Below are 20,977 nucleotides of genomic sequence, written 5' to 3'. Positions count from 1 at the left end.
TGTGGATAAGAGAGAGAAAGTTTAAGGGTCTTGCCTACTTCACTGGCGTCAACAACCAAAATAGGCCTTGCCATCCTCAAATAGTTTATCTTCTCCCTTATATGCTATCAATGAAAACTTGGGAGAAGCTGGTTCTTTCTTTGGCAGTTATCAGCTCCTTATATGTATTTTCTAAAGTTTTTACCTCATCATTTACAACTGTTCAGCATGATCTACATTATCTCCTTATGTTGCTACCATTCTGAAGATACTGAAGAATTCTCCTCTCTTAATTCAGTAGAGCTACAAATTCTGGTTTATTTATTAGTTCTGCACCTAAAGATGCAGTTATAAGTAGTTTGAAAGATTCAGTTTTTAAATACAAAATTAATGGTAAATGCTGACAATTTGGGATCTGCAAAAATTGAAAATGCATTTCAGATACTTACTTTTCAGCTGCAGCTCGTTTGCGTTTTCCAGATTCCATGTTGAAAGCAATTATTTCTTCCTGTTGTTGCTGCCTTTCTTGTTCAGACCTGTGTAGCTGCAAATGGACCTTCAAACTTGTGGGAATTAAATATCTCTCGCAAAATGGGCACTGCTCTTTCATAGATTCACGTTCCTGTAAAGATATTGTGATATGTGAGTGCCACCATCATGGAGATGAAATTAGTGGCTTCATATTTCTTCTACATCAGTGGGCTCAACTTTTCTGGGACCATTACTGCAGAGTATGATAGCTGTTAGTAATGCCCTCCCCTTTCCCACCCTTCTGCTATAATCTGTGTTAGCACCAATCTAAACTTCAAACTGAAAAAGAATTTTCTTTGAACATTTCAAATTTTAAAATGACAAAAGATAAGTGGTATTCAGTTTCTGTAGGTAAGTTATTAAACCACAAATTAATGAATCAATGAGACAACTATTGCTGTTTATTTCTAATGGCTATTTTTAAATAGAATGATGAAGTAACTCTCAGTGCAATTTGAGTGCTACCTACATTTCCTACGAAGAGAAAAAAGTTAGCTATCCACACAGAGGTTAGACACTTTAAAACATGCTTCCTCTGCATAACTCCTCTCCCTAGCAACACGATTCACTGAACCCTGAACTCCCATTTAAAATCAACCAAATTAAAAAGAAAAACTTAGGCTTACTGTTTGTAAATCACTGGAATGCTAGGATTCTTACTTCTGAAGTGGCAAAAATTGGAAGACTTCAGGCTTCCAATGTTTTGTGTCTAACCATTCTCACTAATAATAATAATAATAATAATAATAATAATAATGATCTGTTCACTAGGCGGTGCAGCTATAAACATGCACCAGGAACTCTCAATCTCTGGTTTTACACCATTAGCAAAAGCTAGAAAATTGACGAGATGCAAACATGATTCATACAAATAAAAACATAATTACCCCAGGTGGACGATACACCCACTGCTAAGTGGCAACCACGCATTCGGATTTTGGGGAGCTTGGACCTATATGAGAGAGAGCAAGTTGGAGTGCTCTGGTAAACGTTCAAGAAAAGCACATACCTACATTGGCACTTGCGACACTACGACATCCATTCGAGCAGGAAAACTACACAATCTCACAACAGAACTCATGAAATACAAAATCTAAATTCTCACCCAGCAAGAAACACGCTTCATATATTCAGAAACGATAGACTACAATAATTACAGAACCTTCAAAATTCTAACAAATAAGAAAATTGGTAAAATAGCAGGGAGCAGAACTTTTTGGCATGGCTTTCTTTTTAGGCAACAAAGATGGCCAAAATTCCATAAGATGACGTGAAAATTCTACTCAGTGATTTTAATTTCCAAACTGGCAGGGAACACAAATACAAGAGGACAGTGGGAGACTATTCTGCTCACTAGTTCACCAATAAGAATGGCACATGACTCATTGAGTTATGGGGAAAAGAAGAAAAAATTAAATTATGTCAACTCACTTTGCAAAAATTCCAAAACACACACACACACACACACACACACACAGACACACACACACACACACACACACACACACGGTTGTCACCCACCCATCATTTAGGAGAATTTTAGACTGATCATTTGGCGATATAAATGACAAGTACAATGTGCAAGTAAGCTAAGGTGCAAACATCGATTCGGATCATTATTTAACCAGAATTGAAATTAAATTCACACCCAACAAAAAATTCAACAGGAAAATGCTGGTGGTTCTGAAATTTAGTCTACAGAGAAAACAAAGATTCTAAAATAACAGAAAAATGGAAAGAACAACCTGAAAAAGACTGGACGAAATTTCAAACTGAAGTCATCAAAACAGTGAAAGACCTGATCCTTCTTCACAAAAGACCAAAACACTCTTGGTAGAATCACGAATGTGAAAATGCACAAGAACAAAGAAAAACAGCACCTCAAAAATTAAAATTTCAACAAATGAGATGAAACACACAAGAAATTCCTTTATGTTTGCAAGCAAACAAGAACGAAAATATGTCGATGACCGACTGCAGTCAACTGAAGACAACTTCAAAAATTATAACACACACAACTTCTACAAGACCTTTGCAAACCAAATCAAAGAGTACTCATCAAAACCTATTATTTCGAAAGTAAAGTGGTAAATTAGCATTGACAAATAAAGAAAACTGTCAAGAACTAGCCACACAATTTTCACAGCTGTTAAACTGTCTGGAACCCAAAGACAGATTCCAAAAAATACATCCAGAAATCACAAGAGAAAGTCCGTCACCACCACTCACACATCAAGAAACTTAAAAACAACAGAGCATCAGGAGGAGGAATTTTTGAAAAATTTAGGTCCAAATTCAGTCAAAGAAATTACACACATTTGGCAAAGAGAAAAAATCCTGGATGACAGGGCTGGAATGTTTCTCTAATCCATTCACTACATAAAAAAGCTGTAACCACTACCACTGTGTATCACGTGTTAAAGAATTTGGGGGAAAAAAAGTGTAATTACTCATATGGTAACTTATGTAATCAGTATTACAGCCTTACAAAATAGTGATAACAAAGACCTTTTAAAAATAATTTAGTTTTGTGAATGAAGTTCAACTGAACCCTTTTGTTTCTATCCCTGAGAAAAGTACATTACACTCATCAGGGGTAATTACCAACAGGTTGAAAACAACTGTTCTAGATTAATTATGTATTATATGTTTATTGGCTGTATGAACTGTACCATGAATCAATCCACCACCAACTGTTCCACTTCTGTATCTAGTATATTCTATCCTATTAAGACAAGCACCTTTGTTGCCACTGCTGCACAGTGTTCTACATTAGGATAGTTAAAAAATTGTCCATCTGTAGAACACGCTATAGCCAAACTAAGAGTATACTGAACCATCCAGTTCAAGCCTATTACTTTGCACAATTTGGTCAACTTCAGTAGCTGCTTCACAAACCATACTTTGCAGATCCTCACTTGCAATACAAGTATTCTAAGCTCAAACTTATAACTCAGACACATCCTTTAACCCACCCCCACTCTCTATCTCTCTTGACCTACAACTGTATTTTACCCGTTTTTGTTGAGGCGGATGCTCAGGTGAGATACACCAAACAACACCTTATAATCAGGGGTTCATTTATTTATCTCTTCACACAAGTAAGGCTTATAGAGAACTGGATGGCGGAACTATACAAAGATAATGTTTTGCTCAGTTCAAAGATGATCCTCAGATCACTACTGGTGTCGATCTCAATGGCGCCACATAGCCGAAGACCCCCTCCCCCCCCTCCGCAGTACAGAGTACTCCTAAGAAGCTGGGGAGGGGGGAATATGGCGTCGGCAGGGGTGGTCCACGGGAGCCGGACCACAGTCAGCTTGACAGCGTCACCGAGAAGCTGTGTGGGTAGATGACGTGAAGGACGGTCCGGCCACCGAACCTGGAAGTCGTTGAAGCGCATCGTGCGGTGACAGGTAGGCCGGCGGTATGCAGGAGGAATGGAGCGATGACAACGATGTCTCCGGTGGGCGTGGCGAACACGCGAAGCATGTCCAGGTCAACGTCGGGTGAGAGGGGAACACATTTCACCAGGTGGCAGGAATGGCGGAGGTTGTGTCATGAGCACCGGATGAAGGGAAACACACAACGAACAGTGTGTCATCACGTAGTTTTATAGAGATGTCGTGGATTATGTCTGGGGGGGACAGGCACAACCACCTCCAGCGAGGGCATGTTCAAGGTGGGTGGGTGGGGGGGGTGGGGGCGTAAGAAATCTCAACAGGGCGAGGCAGGCGACAAGGGAGAGGACAAAGGGAACAGAGAAGGGCCCGGCGGCGAGGGCGTGATCGTAGGTAAGCTCGACGTGGGGAGCATGTGAACACTTGACGGAGTGCGTGAGACCGGAGTAGAGGGTGAGAGCGGAGAAGAGCTCGACGATTGGAGCTGGAAGTCACTCGACTGAGTAAGTCTGACGTGGAGGGAGTGATCGGAGCATCGTGAGCCACGACAGTGAGTGGCACGGTCATGCCTTGAAGGGTGTAGAAGCGGGCTCGGCATGAGCAGGCTCAAGTCTGTTGAGAGAGACTGTAACAGCTGAATCTTTTATCTGGATGTCATAGTTGTTGGCTGAGTGCCGGAGGACTCGGTACGGGTCGGTATATGGAGGTTGGAAGGGAGCACGGACAGTGACACCTCGGAGCATGACATACTCGCAACTGTTCAGAGGTTTCGGAACGTGAACCTTAGGGCAGGAATGGCTGGCAGGCGGAGGGATGTAGAGGTTGATGAAGTGGCGTCTGACGTGGTCCATGAAGGAAGGTAAGTCAGACTGAGGGACAGAAGCGGAAGGGCTCACATGTTCGCCAGGGAGAACAATGTTCTGGCCGTATACGAACTCGGCTATTGTGCCTTTGAGGTCTTCCTTATAGATCGCACGAATGCCGAGTAGCACAAGGGGAAGGGCCTCCGTCCAAAGAGAATCGTGGCATGGAAGTGGCGCCTTGAAAGTGCGGTGCCAGCGCTCAACTAGCCCGTTACTTTGCGGGTGATATGCTGTGGTATGGATGTGCCGGATGCCGCAAATGTTACAAATCTCATTGAACAGGGCCGACTCAAATTGTCTCCACTGGTCAGTAGTGATGATAGCTGGACATCCGACACAAGATACCCATGACTCGACGAATGCTCGAGCAACAGTTTCTGCCGTGATATTGGGGAGGTGGACAGCCTCAACCCAGCGATTTGTTCAGTCGATAGACGAGAGAAGATAACGAAAGCCGTTAGAGTGGGGGAGAGGGCCGACAATGCCAATGGGAATATGCTGGACACGCCCAGGAGGGATCGAAAAGGCGCTGAGGGCGGGGGAAGTGTACTTGTGTACTTTGCAGCGTTGGCATGCGATGCAAGAGCGTGCCCATTGCTGGCAGTCCTTGATGACATTTCTCCACACAAAGCGCTCCGCTACGAGGCGGGCGGACGCACGAACACCAGGGTGGGCTAAATTATGCAGTGCGTTCAAGACAGCTCGACGGAGCATGGTTGGGATGAGGGGGCATAACATGCCGGTACTGTCGTCGCACCAGATCTCACCAGAAATGCCAGGGAAGGTGGTGCGGACGAAGTGCAGTGAAGAGGTAGAGTTTGAAATCAGGTTTTGTGTGTCCTCGTCAGCAGATTGGAGGTTAGGCAGTTCAGAGAGGTCTAACAGCGAATGAACGGCGTCGAATCATTAAAGGAAATCAGCAACTATATTGTTAGCACCCTTTATGTGTCTGACATCGGTGGTGAACTGAGATATGAAGTCCATGTATCTGAAATGGCGAGGATTGGGTCCACTGGCGTGTTTGAAATGGCTGCAGCCAGGGGTTTGTGGTCTGTTAAAATATAGAAAGGGCGTCCCTCAACGTTGGTCTTAAAAATGCTTGATCACTTCGTAGACCACGAGCAACTCCCTGTCAAACGCGGAATATTTCCGTTGTGCATTGGTGAGCTTGTGCGAGAAGAACTGCAGAGGCGAAGTTTGGCCGTCAACTGTCTAGCTAAGGGCAGCGCCGATGGCAGTATCGCTCGCGTCTGTGGTGATGAAAAGCTGTGCATTGGGATGAGGATGCGCGATAGTGCAGGCCTCAGCAAGATGATTTTTGAGGGCAGTGAAAGAGTCAGTCATAGCAGGAGTCCATGGAACAGGCCGAGATCCAGTAGCCTTGGTGCCTGCCAAGGCATCCATCAGTGGAGCCTGAATCTCTGCAGCCCGAGGTAGATGACGGCGATAATAATTAACCGTCCCCAGAAAGCGCGGGAGCTCTTTGAATGACGAAGGTCTGGGTAGGTTTAGTATTGTTTGTACTTTGTCAGGGGGCAGTGAAATGCCGTCGCCAGAGACCCGAAAACCAAGAAAAGTGACAGTGGGTTGATGTAGCTGCAATTTGTCTTGGTTGATCTTGATACGTGCTGCCGTGAGAGTGTCCATAACAGTTTGCACATGTCGAATTTTGTCCTTGACGGAGGAGCTGAACACAAGAATGTCATCAAGATATGCAAAGCAGAATTTTAGTCTGAATATCACTTCGTTGATGAAGAAGCATTGCCAGGTCTGGGTTGCGTTTTTCACACCGAAGGGCATGAATGAAAACTGAAATAACCCGATGGGGTGGTGACTGCTGTTTTCTCGATGTCTTCAGGAGCCATGGGGATCTGGTGGTAGGCCCGTTTGCAATCAATTACGGAGAACGTGGTTGCACCTGAGAAGGAACTGGTAAAGTTGGCATTGTTAGGTATGGGGTAGGGGTCCATAATTGTTCGTGCGTTTAGTTGACGGTAGTCTCCGCACATGCGCCAGGACCCGTCTTTCTTGGGTGTCATATGAATGGGCGTAGACCAGCTTCTGGCAGAGGGTTTGATGACGCCAGAGCTTAGAAGTTCAGAAATCTGCTTTTAAAGGTCGGAGAGGCGCTCGGGACAAAGTCGACACAGCTTACTGGAGATCGGGGGGCCTGGCGTAAGGTAAAGCTTGTGAACCGTGCCGTTGGTGACAACAGAAATGTTGCCGGCGGCACGGGAGGCGGTTTGTTTACAATGTGAGGCGGGCGGGGCAGGCGAGGTGAGGTCGTGGTGTTCGGAGCCACTCGGTGGATCCGACGGGAGCTGAGGCAGCGAAGTGTCGCAGGAGTCAACGTGACAAGATGACCGCCAGTCCGTAGCAGTGGCACCATGGTCGGGTGAGCTCGGTGGAGTTCGTGAAGTGTTAGTGAGTCCATTGTCTGAGGGCGCAGCCTGTGGCAGCACGGTCACGGGCGAAGGGCTAGGCGCAAATGCACTGTTTGTGTTGTCAGTGGCGGTCGCAAGGCGGTGCGCAGAAGCCGATGTTGCATAGTTTGAGGTGCTGTCCACGAGGGGAGGGTAGGAGCTGTCAGTACGGGAACACATGACGCTCGTTGCGCATGCGCACTTGTGTCCGGCTGAGTGTCAAATGCTGCCGTGTTAGGGGGGGTGTGGTCCTGTGGAACTGTCAGTACACGTTATGGTAGACTTCGATAGCACAGTTTCGAGGGGTAGCGAGAGGTAAGCACACGGAGGCTCGATTGCTGGGACTACAAGCAGATTCGGCACACTTACTGACCTTGCTCTGTCCTTGCTGCAGTGTCTGTAATTCCTTTGCTGTGTCGCATAGCTGGAGCTGAGTTTCATAGAACCGGATGGAGAGCTCGAAGTTTTCCTTGCGTAGGCAAGCGACATTTTCAAGCTCGACATGGCACTTGTGCGTTGTTTCTTGTAACATCGTCAACAGAGCCGAGCATGTATGAATGAGATGAGCCCAGACCGACGTGAAACGGGGGGGGAGGGGGGGGGGGGGGTGTTTGCTCGACGGAGCACATGGGAAATGAGTTTTGGACGGGTGATGAAACACGGGCGTTTCGCAGTAGGTCCAGTGAAAGTTTGTGGTGTCGCAAGAAGTCAATGCCTAGTATAGGTTCCTCAATATTGCACACTAATAAAGTTCACTCGAGTTTGCAGTTTGTGGAGAGTGAGACGACGTGGTAGGTTGAACCCAAGCATTGTAGTTTAGTAGAATTCACAGCTTGCAGTGAAGTATGATGAGGGCGGATGTTCAACGACACTAAGGATGTAGGCGGCAGCAAAAGTCTGCAGTTCTGTGCCGCTTCACCAAACTGTGTGTGGAAGTAACAGTATGGGTAGTGCGGCTGCATTTCCTGCGGAAAGTTCGTTGCCAGAGGCGGTGGCTGAGGTTCTGTGGCTGCAGCTGATTTGATTGCAGGAGGGGGCGTGACCGAGGGTGGAGCCGGTGACGTCCCAGCTGTTTGTATACTTCGTCCCGGAGTGAGCGGAACAGTCGGTACAGTGCGGCCCCGGCTGCGGGACGAGAAGCCTGAACCTGAGACTTGCCAGGTAGTCAGTGGCCGGTGAAATTGGGTAGTGATGCATCATGTAGTTTGTCAGCAATTGTCATTCATTCCTCGACAGGCTCGGGAGACCTCTGAGCCAGAGCAAAGCGGATGTGGGGAGGTAGTTTATCTGTCCAGATGGCAAGGGGAGCTGTGTCAGAGAGTAGATCATCGCTGACCAGAGCCCGTAGCCGTCTCCAAAGTAGTGAAGGTTTGTCATTGCCTAGTTGCTCGACGTGGAGCACTTGCCATATTGCTGTCTCAGTTGAGCGCGCAAGCCGACGTAGAACTGTCTTTTTGGCTAGAGTGTACCGGGTAGCTGAGTCCGGGGTGTCGACCAGGTCAGCAATCAAGTCCTCCTGGTCATGCAGGTGGGTGATAAGGCACAGAAATCTGGTTGATTCGCCGAGTTTGAAATGGTCGAACACTTTGTCCACAATTTTGAACCAGGTTGTTGCCCTGTCAGGATTGAACAGCGGCAGTGTCAGTAAGCGTTGTAGAACGTTCGGAAGAACAGGGTGAGTTGAATTCGTCAGGACACTGTCTTAAACGAGCTGTTGTTGCTGCAGTATTCCAGGAGAGTGTGTCTCCAGGGTATGTGGCGACGACGGCTGGTCGGGTGGCAGCATGAAGGTGACGCGTTGCAGTTGAGCGCAATCCGTCGTGACGCAGAAGGCCGATGCAGGTGAGACACTGTAATGTGTCAATTGTGTTTGCGGAACTTCGACACATTGTGGGTGTGTTCAGATTGGCGTGTCGCTGAAGACCAATGCGGATGAGGCACCGAGATGTGCTGAGAACGGGAGCGGAAGCTCGACTGGAGCCGGCCCGGGGGCGACAGGTGAGAAAAGGTCAAAGTTTGAAAACGCATGCCAGTCCGCGTAAAACTTGACACGCGATCAGAGTTGGAGCCACTTGTGTTGCAGGGAGGCTGCAGAGGTGTGGGCTGTCCAAAAGCACAGTGAGGAAAATGGTGTCGAACGTTGGGCGAAATGTGTGAATGTTCACTGTTCGAAGTCACTTCACTCAAAACGGTGGGCAGAAAAGGTGAATGTCTTGGCACAAAACGCTGCGGCGTAGCAGTAGGACGGAGATGGAGGTCAGGCACAGATAACAAGCCATTATTGCTGTTGCAGACCGAGGTATTGAAGCAGGAAGGCATGTGCTGATGCTGAACCGAGGCAGGCGCAGGCGTGGTCGGATGCTGAGGAGATTGATCCGTGAACAAAGCAATTCCAGCCACGTGCCAGGAATCCGCTTGGAACTGCACAGATTGTGGCATGGCAAACCATTGTCCTGGCAGTGGTAGGTTATCCAACGGAGCATTTGCAGAAATCGGCATTGATCCCGCACTGCACGGAGATCTGTAAGAGGTAATTGCACCGTCGATGAGTGAAGGCACATGTGGCGGGAACAAAAAGGCGTCTGATAGCCGGAGTCATGCACGCTCCTAACCTCACTTATTGTTGCAGACACGAAAACGTCTGGCAAAATTGGTGTAATCAAAAAGTGAGAAGCATCATGTTGCAGATGAGATAATGAGGCCAGGGTACTGGATCAGAAAGATGACAATGTAGTGCTGATGAGATCGACACCAGTATCGATCTGAGCATCATCTTTGAACAGAGCAAAACATAATCTTTGTATAGTTCTGCCATCCAGTTCCCTGTAAGCCTTACTTGTGTGAAGAGATAAATAAATGAACCTCTTTTTATAAGGTGTTGTTTGGTGTATCTCACCCGAGCATCCACCTCACTGGTGACCCCGAGTTGTAACGTATTCCGTTTTCGCCGTTTTACTGTGTCCACAGCCTCCACGTCGGTTATTTTCACGTGTATTACATCAACACAACATTCGGATAATGTGTACATCGCCCACAACACGATGCACATTGATCACAAAATCCGGCGTTAGGCCGAAGCCATTGTTCGAATGTTGTGTTAATGTAATACACGCAAAAATAACCGATGCGGAGGCTGCGGACACAGTAAAACGGCGAAAACGGAATACGTTACAACTCGGGGTCACCAGTGAGGTGGATGCTCAGGTGAGATACACCAAACAACACCTTATAAACAGGGGTTCATTTATTTACCTCTTCACACAAGTAAGGCTTACAGAGAACTGGATGGCGGAACTATACAAAGATCGTGTTTAGCTCAGTTCAAAGATGATGCTCAGATCGATACTGGTGTCGATCTCATCGGCGCCACATTGTCATCTTTCTGATTCAGTACCCTCGCCTCATTATCTCCTCATCTACATCACTTCTGAAACACTAACTTCATTCTTCCCTCTGTCCCTTACTTCAATATTAGCATTTCACTTCCCTTTTTGGACTTCTGCGCTCATTGTGTGTCATCTACAGTCCTGTATCATCTTTGTTTTTGACAGTTGCTCCCATATATGGCCCACTCCAGTAATTTTACCAGGAACCTGCATTCCTGCATCTGTGGGAACTCTCCTTGTTTCATACATCTGTGTTCTCCTCCTCCGTTGCATCTACCTCTTCCTACCTTTCTTATCTCCCACATTTACACAAATAACTCTACGACAACAAATAGAGGACAAAATTCAAAGCTAGGCACTGATAAAGATATACCTTAGCTAGCATATAAGTTGGCAGAATTGTTCTACATTTAATTATTTGAAAATAGAAACTATAACTGTACCAGAAATAGTACAGCTGCAAATACATAGATGCACACACACTATTGAAACAAATGAGTGCTGAAAGACAAGATGTGGAAAAGCATTTCTTCTATGGTGTTACACATTTATACGTAAACTTGAGATGGAAAGAGTGGGGAATAACAGAAGCAAACTATCACTAACTACGAAAAAAGAAAAATTCTGTGTTGATTTCAAAAACAAATCACAAAGGTTCTTTTATACATTATAACTGATTTCAGATCTGTTTGAAAATATTTTCAGATCTCAAATATCACGTAGTTTTACTCTGAGATATCAGTGTAAGAAATGAGAATTTACCTGTACAAGATATAACATGGTTAGAACAATGTTCAGAGATTTATCAACTTATATGCATTTTCATTTTTCACATTATTCATTACGGCAAAACCTTGAATGAGTTGCCTTAGTAGAGTAGGAAGAAAATGCAAGGTACATTATCACGAAAGCGTGAAATGAATGTACTTTGTAATGCTGCAAAAGCAAATGTACCACATTTGTGATTTTGGTGATCTCTTAATATGCCTCAGTGTATTGTGTGAACATGAATGTGAATGAATTTTCTTACATGTGATTACGATCACATATTTTGTCATTACTTACATCACTTTGCACATAACAATGTGACTGACAACACAACAGCTATTTATTTAAGAGGATAGTTCATTATACACAGCCTTATTGCTGAACAAAAATAAATTTTAACATTGCAACTAGGATAAGAGTACGCATTACTTGAGGTTGCAGGATGAATCCTCATCCTTTTCTTACCCTCACAAAGCTTTGTAATGATTTTGTAAACTTTGAAAATAAGTAGAAAGACGTGTCTGAAAAATCCAATGCAAAATGTTTGTCTAGGGATGGCCTTCAGCAAATATGTCTGTTCCCAAGCCACACACAAAAAAAATTCTGATGGCAGCAGCAAAACATACAGTTCTGCTATTAATATGAGAGGAACATTTGATTATAGGGAACATACAGAATATTACCACAGTTTGTTGGGCAATGAAACTGTGTGTGTGTGTGTGTGTGTGTGTGTGTGTGTGTGTGTGTGTGTGTGTGTTTTTCATTGTGCCTGACCCCTCTTCCTCTGTCCTATACAATGATGTGGCGAAAATCATGGGATACAGTTCACACATATACGAATGGTAGTAATATTACATACACAAGGCACAAAAGGGCAGTGCATTGGTGGGGCTGCTATTTTTTCTCGGGTGATTCATGTAAAAAGGCTTCCACATGATTATGGCTGCACGACAGGAATTAACTGACTTTAAATGCAGAATGGTAGTTGGAGCTAGAGGCATGGGACATTCCATTTTGGAAATCATTAGGGAATTCAATATTCCAAGATCCACAGTGTCAAGAGTGTTTGAGAATACCAGATCTCCAGCATTACCTCTCACCATGGAGAACGCAGTGACTGATGGCCTCCACTTAATGAAAGAGGACAGTGGCATTTTCATGCAGTTGTCAGTACTAACAAGCAAGCAACATTGCAAGAAATAACAACAGAAATCAATGATGAATGTATCTGGTAGGACAGTATCGCAAAATTTAGCTTTAATGGGCTATGGCAGCAGACAATCAACGTTGATTCCTTTGTTGACAGCTTGACTTTGCCTGCAGCACTTCTCTTGGGCTTGTCAGCACATCAGTTGGACCCTAGATGACGAAAACTGTGGCCTGGTCAGATGAGTCCGAAGAGCTGGTGGCACAGACCTCTTGAAGTCATGAAACCAAGTTGTCAACAAGGCACTGTGCACGCTATTGGTGGCTCCATAATGGTGTGGGCTGTCTTTAGTTAGAATGGATTGGATCCTTTGGTCCAACTGAACTGATCGACTGGAAATGGTTACATTTGGCTACTTGGAGACCATCTGCAGCCATTCATGGACTTCATATTCCCAAACAACAATGGAATTTTTATGGAAGATAATGCGGCATGTCAGCGGGCCACAGTTGTTCGTGATTAGTTTTTGAAGAGTGTTCCAGACAATTTGAGTGAATGATTTGGCCACCCAGATCGCCCAACACGATTCCCACCAAACGCTTATGGAGGCAGCATGGCTCAATATTTCTGCAGGGGACTTCCAACGATTCACTGAGTTCATGCCAAATCAAATTGCTGCACTAGACTGGGCAAAAGGAAGTCTGACACAATATTTACAGGTATCCCATGATGTTTGTCACTTCAGAGTATTAGCCCTCAACCCCTTCCTCCAACCCCTTCTTCCAACTCCATTCCCCACTTCACTGTAAGCTATCCACAACTTTCTCTGTCCACACTGGGATGACCTCGTTGGAGCTGAATTTCTGTGATGTTTCCTTGCTAACTACTCCTTAGCTGCCAGCCTCCCCACCCCTCCCAGGTTTCTTGTTCATTTCACCCAACAACTCCTCAGACAAGTTGTGCTGCAACACTAGGATAATGTAACCGTGTGCATGCGCATGTATGCCTGTGGGCACATGCACATGCTTGTTCTGATAAGTAACGCTGTCCGAAAGCTTAACAATGATTTCAATCTTATTTATGTGCCTGTTGTATGCTCAACACCTAATCTGAATGTTAATTGGTTATCTTTAGCCTTGAAATTTTTTGTACTGCACACACAACTTTCTCAAAATGGTTAATGCTACAAGTAAGCTGTCAAATTTGTCATGAAAACTTAGTTACCATACACTGATAATACAATTCTGAGAATCTAATAATATTCTGCAAACCTTGTTTACAAATATCAAGATAACAATTACAGTTCAAGTACGCATACCCTCCTTTGCAAATGATTAATGTAATTTTCTGTGAGAGCTCGTTTTTCGTAAAGAAAGATCTTATTGCACAAAAGAAGAATAATTATAACAATCCTCTTGCACATCTCTCCTCAAAGAATTTTGATTTTAATTAAATTTTGTGCAGCTCGGTGGTTAACTGCCAGACTACAGATCCAGTGGAATGGGGTTTAATCCGCAGTCACTCCTACAATTTTTACCTGTCTTTCGTCACTTCTTCCACCTCTGGCAACACATGTTAATGGGAAAAATTCCAAGTTGCTGCAAGGTTCAGTATCCCTATATCCAGCAAAGTAAGTCAGTTCAAAGATAGGAAAAAGGCAATGAAATACCACCTCCATAAAACCCTTGGCTGATAGGGTACTCATTGTTCATAGCAAACTTTGGATTGATGACAGCTTTATCTTTTTTAACTGGAACTTCACTGTACATATATTCTTTATTGAAATGTATGGTGATCTACCTGTCACACAACAAAAGGAGTGACAATGTTTGTTATTAATTAGAAAAAACTGAGTAAGTAAAATTATCTCAGGATCAAAGAAAGTTGAATTTTGCTGTGACAAAATGTTCGAGTTTTTTATCGAATGACTGATAGCAAGGTCAACTTAAAAAGTAAACTGACAATTTCTTTTCTCCCCCAATGCATTTTTAGTTAGAAAGATTTAGTCTCACAAAACAAAGTGGTTTTTTTTTTTACTCTCTTTTGTCCCACACAATATGCTTCAGCTGCTTTACTCTGCAACAGCTTAAAGCTTCAGCATGTTCCCTGTGGGATAACTTTCTCTTGAAAAACTAATATCCTCCAAAAAATGTAACCTTCACTAGTTTGATCAATCCTTGGTATGTTTCCTTCCAGACACCCATAGTGATCACTATGACATGATAGCTTCCAGTGCACAGGAAAACCAGAATTAAATGTTCTGCTAACATGCAACAACAATGACATAAATGGTTGACATGCATGAGATACATACTTCCTCTTACTACTGTGCCACCTTTGTACATCCACAATCTTTAATCAAACTGAATAAAGAGAAATAAGATAACATACCTCAGAGGTCTTCTGGCAGAACTGCATGTGGCTATAAAATCCAACAACACTCTTCTTTGCAACATCACACTTTTCACAGGTGAACCACTTCTTTCCTTGCTTGCGGACCTTAAGAAGTATTTTTTGAACAAGTTTTTCATCTTTCATGTCCTAGAAATGTAAAGTCAAGGACAAATCACTGTAATGAATAAGAACTTCAAATTGGGTGGACACAATGTATTTTTCTTTTGAGATCACATAAGAAGTGAAACATGTAAAGAAATATAAATTGCATTCAATATTTTAAGATAGTCAGAAGAGCAAATATATGTAATTTTCCAGATGTAGCTGAGTTCAAGCAGGAGTGTGTACCTGACAATATGCATTAGTGAGTTGAGGGCTACAGTACTTAATAATAATAAGAAGAAGACTATCTCTCTTCAGAATTTTTCAAGTTTCTCTCTCCTCCTTTTCCTTCTTATACACAGAAGTTCCCATTCCAAGATTCATCACCTTCATCCTCTTACTACCTATAAAACTATTATTTACTGATTTTACTGATTAATTCACTTACACTTGCTTTATCAGGGACTCATGAATACAATTGCTATTTTTCCTCTGATCACACACACACACACACACACACACACACACACACACACACACATTCCTTCCTCATCCTGTCCAGTAAGTCACTGTCTGCGAAAGGTTGCATACTTACTTAACTTTAATGAGTGTCTTCTCCTGCTACCGCTTGGTGAGTAAATATTTTATACATCCAATTTTCAAAAACCGATTATTTTCGTTTATGAGCCTTGGTGACACAAGTAGCTACCCAAGCGGACAGGCTAGGAGTGAAAAAAACAAGATGGAAGGGCAAACACGTGGTACCCCCAGGAGGGTGTAGGAGAGTTGTGAGAGGCAGTTGAGTGCACAATGAAAAGTAGCTCTCAGTGGCAGTGGCAAAATTTGGATATCTTTTGGAACAGTTACTAAACTATGGGACTGAGGCATGTAAGAAAGAAAGAAAGAGAGAGAGAGAGATATGTTCTTCTATTGATTATCATTTATAGTGTGGTAACAATATATAACTTACAATTGGTTCTTGGCCCTCTATCCATGAGAGCCCGTTATGCTTTTGGTAATTATGTGACTCAAATTTCCAGTTGGTTAGCTCCTCTTCCGGGCATTTTACACACTTGACCTGCAAAAGAACAAATATAGTGAGACTACTGTGTGTGTGTGTGTGTGTGTGTGTGTGTGTGTGTGTGTGTCAATTTCTTGTATAAAAGTAGGTGGATATGTGGTCTTTACTAGTGCATATGCAGTAGATATATTATGTCAGCAATTCCTTGGCAGACGTATTTTCAGTTCTAATGTACAATGAAATTCATGCCATTCTAATGGTGTAAGACTGTGGTTGTATCAGTAACCTGTTATCTATGATGAAAGAATGCAGTATAGCTTCCACAGAAAGATGTGCACCTCTATACATACTTAATGACACTTTTTGCAACAAAGAAACTTCTTACGTTCCAGATGGTAGCTTCTTGACCCATCTCTCAAGGTCTGTGGCACCAATGCAGGTGTATTAAAGGTTAAATGACTTTCCTAATCAACTGGAAATGTATTCACTCTAAAATTGTATCAGCCAATAAATGAAAATATTACAGCAGGTAAATATTTTGTTGAGTGATTTTCAAAGCCTTGGTGGTATGTGATAATATTCCTTTTTTAATAACATTAGTTCATCTGCATCTATGTGACTACTCTGCAGTTTACACTTAATGCCTGGTGGAGTATTCATTGAATTATTCTCAGACTATTCCTCCAGCATTCCACTCTCGAATAGCATGTGGAAAAGATGAATACCTCAATCTTTCTGTGCAAGCCCTGATGTCTCTTATCTTATTAGATTGGTCATTTCTCACAATGAAGGGTAGAGTCAATAAAATATTTTCAAATTTTGAGGAGAAAGTTGGTGACTGAAATTTCATGAGAAGACCTTGCTGCAACAAAAAACATATTTATTTTACTGCCTGACACAACAAGTCTTGTATGATATCCATGTCATTCTCTCTCATTTCATGATAAAACAAAATGAACTGCCCTTCTTTGAACTTTTTCCATGTCCTTCGTCAATCATATCTGATAAGGATCCCATACCGAGCACCAATCTCCAGAAGAGGATGGGCAAGTGTAGCGTAAGCAATCTCTTTAGTAGATTTCTGGCATCCTCTTAGTGTTCTGCCAGCAAACACAATCCTTAGTTTGCCTCTACACATTTTGTATGTGATGGTACCAATTTAAGCTGTTGATAACTGTAACCCCCAGGAATTTAGTTGAACTGACAACCTATATATTTATGTTATTTGTTGTATAACTGAAATTTAACTGATTTCCTTATACTCTTTGGGAGGACCTCACACATTTTCTTGTTTATAGTCAACTGCATTATTCATGCCATACAAATATCTTGTTTAGCCTACGTCATTCTACAATTCATTTTGATCTCCTGATCAGTTCACTAGGTGATAAATAAGAGCATTATCTGCTAACAATTACGATGACCAGTTACTTCTCTGATAGGAGATCATGAATTCAGCTGCACGTCTGAGGCAATATTCCATAGGTATGCAATCTATGTTACTAAATAGCTACCCTAGTTCATGGTTGACGGACCCAGTCACAGGCTATCTATCTAACAGCTTCCACGGTCAACAAAAATGTGGTTTTCAATATTTTGCATGCTGATTGATCAAATTTAAAAATTTAGCAAGCTGTTGCAATCTACTCATTAAGAGGTATAATTGTATGTCAAAAGTTTAACACAATACATTTAGAAACTGTGAATATGTTTTGAGTCAGCATAACTCACAGTGTGCAAATACCCAAGTTATAGTTTTTTGGTGTTTGAGAATGCGAGAACTTAGTGACTTGCAACTAGTTTCACACTTAGTAACAAATCTTTAAGAAACTCTTTCTTAATGAAACTCCCCACAAAATGGTAAAAGGAAACAAGTTTATCACTTCCTACATTTTCACGGTAGTTCTTATTTACTGTTCCCCCTCAGTTGCACATTTTTAATGAAATTACATGTTTTAATCACTCTGGATCATCTTCAGTACCCCCTCTTGCCAAACCCATATCATCCCTGCCACTATGAACACCCCCCCCCCCTTTTGCCTTCTTTGCCCATTCTCAGTTCCCCTTCATTCTATTTTATAATTTCACTATTTTATGCCATTTACATCGTCACTGTTCCACACTATTAGTGATTAAACAAGAATCTATACATAGTTATATGTTCTGTAGTTTTAGCATGACCTATCTTATTACTCATGACATCCCAACCAACTCCTCCCTGTTTTCTTTCCCCTACACCAATCATCTTCACACTATTTCTCATTCCCTCATTCCCCCTCCCCCACCACCTCTTCCAACACACACTTATTTAAAACACTGACCAAAGTTGCAAAACACAGTACTCTGATATGTGGTTCTAAGTAGAAAAAACAGGTTGCTGATGCAACTACTCAGGTAAATTCTACATTTATGTGCAATTCTTTCCTTTTCTACATATTGCAAAATATTAGATGGTACATATTTAGTTTTTTGTTTCAGATCTAAAGATGATCCAGAGGGATTGAAACATGTAATCTAATTAAAAATGTGCAACTGAGGTGGAACAATAAATGAAAATTATCTTAAATATCTATAAGTTTCTGTATCTCTCAAGATGATTATGTTGACTATAGTACTACATTTTTGCTGTTCATGTGGGAAAACTGCTGCTCCAGGCATGATATCTGAATTTGTTACTGCTTTACTTCTAACTCTAATCGCAATACATTTTGCAAATAGTGTCTAAATATACCACTGAATGTACCTCAAAAATTATATCATCATACGACACATAGTATTGTTGTATGTAGTTCAGGAGAAGTGGCATCATAAAGACTGAGATGCAATAAAAATTAGCTTTAATTTAAAATGGAGCACATGTTATCTACACTATACTCATACGGTGATCGCTAATGAGAGCACCTGCAGTTTCAACAAACTTTAAACATAATTTGAAATCTTTTATAAATTTTTTCTTACTTACATGCTTAACATCAGACATTTAACACATTAACTCAATTGTAAAATAATCAGAAGTTTGAAGATGTTTTATACATGGGAATTTGATTCTTTACATAATCGAGGGTTTACTGGTTTGATTAGGAGTGGCTTTTGAAGAACAGTCTCGGAAGCCTTCTGGAAATATAGGATAAACTTGAGATCCCCTGACAACAGCATTCATTACCTCCTGTAAATAAAGGGCCAGTTGTGTTTTTCTTTTGGGATATATTTCTAATATTTGTGAACAGAATATGTTCTAAGTCATACCACAAATCGACAGCAATGACATGGGTCTATAATACAGTGGTTTACCCCTATTTTCTTTCTTGAGTATTGTTGTGAACACTGCAACTTCCCAGTCTTCTGGTATGGTTCTTTCATCAAGCAAGCTGTCATATATAGTTGCTAAGTACAGAGATATTATGTTAACATACTCTGTAAGGAACCCAGCTGGTATACAGTCTGGATGGGAAGAAATACCTTTATTATGAGATTTAAGTTGCTTTGTTACACTGAGAACTTCAGTGCTCTGTACTTCCAAGTTATTCATAGGGCAACTATTCTTCATTCAAATTCTGGAATTTTTACTGCATCTTCTTTGGCGAGGAAATTTCGGAAAACCCTGTTTAGTAACTCTTCTTTAACGGCACTATTATCAGTAACGTTACCACTGCTATTGTGAAGTGAAGGAATTGATTATGTTTTGTCACTGGTATCCTTTATACAAGACCAAGATCTCCTTGGATTTTCGGCCAAATTTCAAGACAGTTTCATTGCGGAAACTACTAAAACCATTGAAGTTCACACTGAATTTCCGGCTTCTGTAGAACATCGTCAATCTTGAAGCTTTGCTATCACTTTACATCTGGCACATTTTTTCCATTGTTTCTGCAACAGTATTCTGATCTGTTTAGTGTACCACAGTGATCTGTTCCACTTCTTACTACTTACTTGTTACAAAGCTCTCAATTACTGTCACTATTATTGCTTTGAATGTAAGCCATATCTGGTCTACGGTTTGGAGGGAATGGAGACTGTCTCTTAAGTAGGTGCCAAGAAGTTTTTATCTGCTTATTTTGAATGGCAATATTTTGTGTTTATTTTTGATGGATTTGGATGTTGAGGTATTTGGGCTTCTTACAATGACCTCGTGGTTACTGATCCTGGTATCCGTCATGGTGTTCTCTGTTTGCTAGGGCTGTTTGTTGCTAAGAGGTCAATTACATTCTTGCAACTTTGTGTGGGTTTCTGAACTTATTGCTCAAAATATTAAGTTTTGGAGGAAGGATTTCGTACAATTTCTCATGATGCTTTAAGCGTGCCACTAACTTTAACGTGCATTTTTGCCAGTATATCGAGGGCAGATTTACATTACCACCAACTGTAACTGTACGAATCAGGTACCTATTTGAAATGAAGGGGAAGAGATGTTGTCTCTAAAAGGAAACAATTACTAATTTATTCTGAGTGTTGAGGATAACCTCTGCTCATACCAACTCACAGCAACTAGCTACTTCAATTCCACTACAAAATGAACTACTTCTAACACCACCACCAATTTAATTTAATCTATCCTTTCTGAGCAACATTATGTCCTTGGCAAAAAACTTCAGCTGAACTTATCTCTAGCTTTAGCCAGCTTTCAGTACCTATAATGATTTCTGCTTGAGTGCTTTCTATGAGCACTCGGAGATTTGGTTCTCTCTCAACAAAGCTATGACAATTTACAATAATAATACCGATGTTTCCTAGTTCTACCCTTGTCCTGTGTTTGACTTGCACTCTTTGAGACTAAAGCCCTGTTTGTACATTTCCAAGACCCTCTAACCTAAAAAAGCTACTCTTTCCACTCCTTGCAGCCCCTTTTACCCATGTACCCTGCTCCTGTGGGTAACAGACCTCTGATCTATTAAATGGATCCTGACAGCACTCTACCCTGTAGCGCAAGTCTATGGTTCTACAGCCTACACAGTTGCAGGACCA

At 42.2% G+C, this 20,977-nt stretch overlaps 1 protein-coding gene across 1 annotated transcript in view; it reads right to left on the bottom strand.

Annotated features, from left to right (window-relative positions):
• LOC126092062 (uncharacterized) overlaps positions 1-20,977 on the bottom strand; it is a 147,073-nt gene that overhangs the window by 105,468 nt on the left and 20,628 nt on the right. Inside the window, exons 2-4 of the mRNA XM_049907474.1 lie at positions 15,965-16,072; positions 14,890-15,039; positions 429-601 (exon numbers count right to left, since the gene is read on the bottom strand). Of these exons, the coding sequence (XP_049763431.1) occupies positions 429-601; positions 14,890-15,039; positions 15,965-16,072 (431 nt within the window). The remainder of the gene's footprint in view (positions 1-428; positions 602-14,889; positions 15,040-15,964; positions 16,073-20,977) is intronic.

Source organism: Schistocerca cancellata, chromosome 7, assembly GCF_023864275.1.
Source record: "Schistocerca cancellata isolate TAMUIC-IGC-003103 chromosome 7, iqSchCanc2.1, whole genome shotgun sequence".
Taxonomy (NCBI): Eukaryota; Metazoa; Arthropoda; class Insecta; order Orthoptera; family Acrididae; genus Schistocerca; species Schistocerca cancellata.
This window is presented reverse-complemented; position numbering and strand designations above follow the sequence as displayed.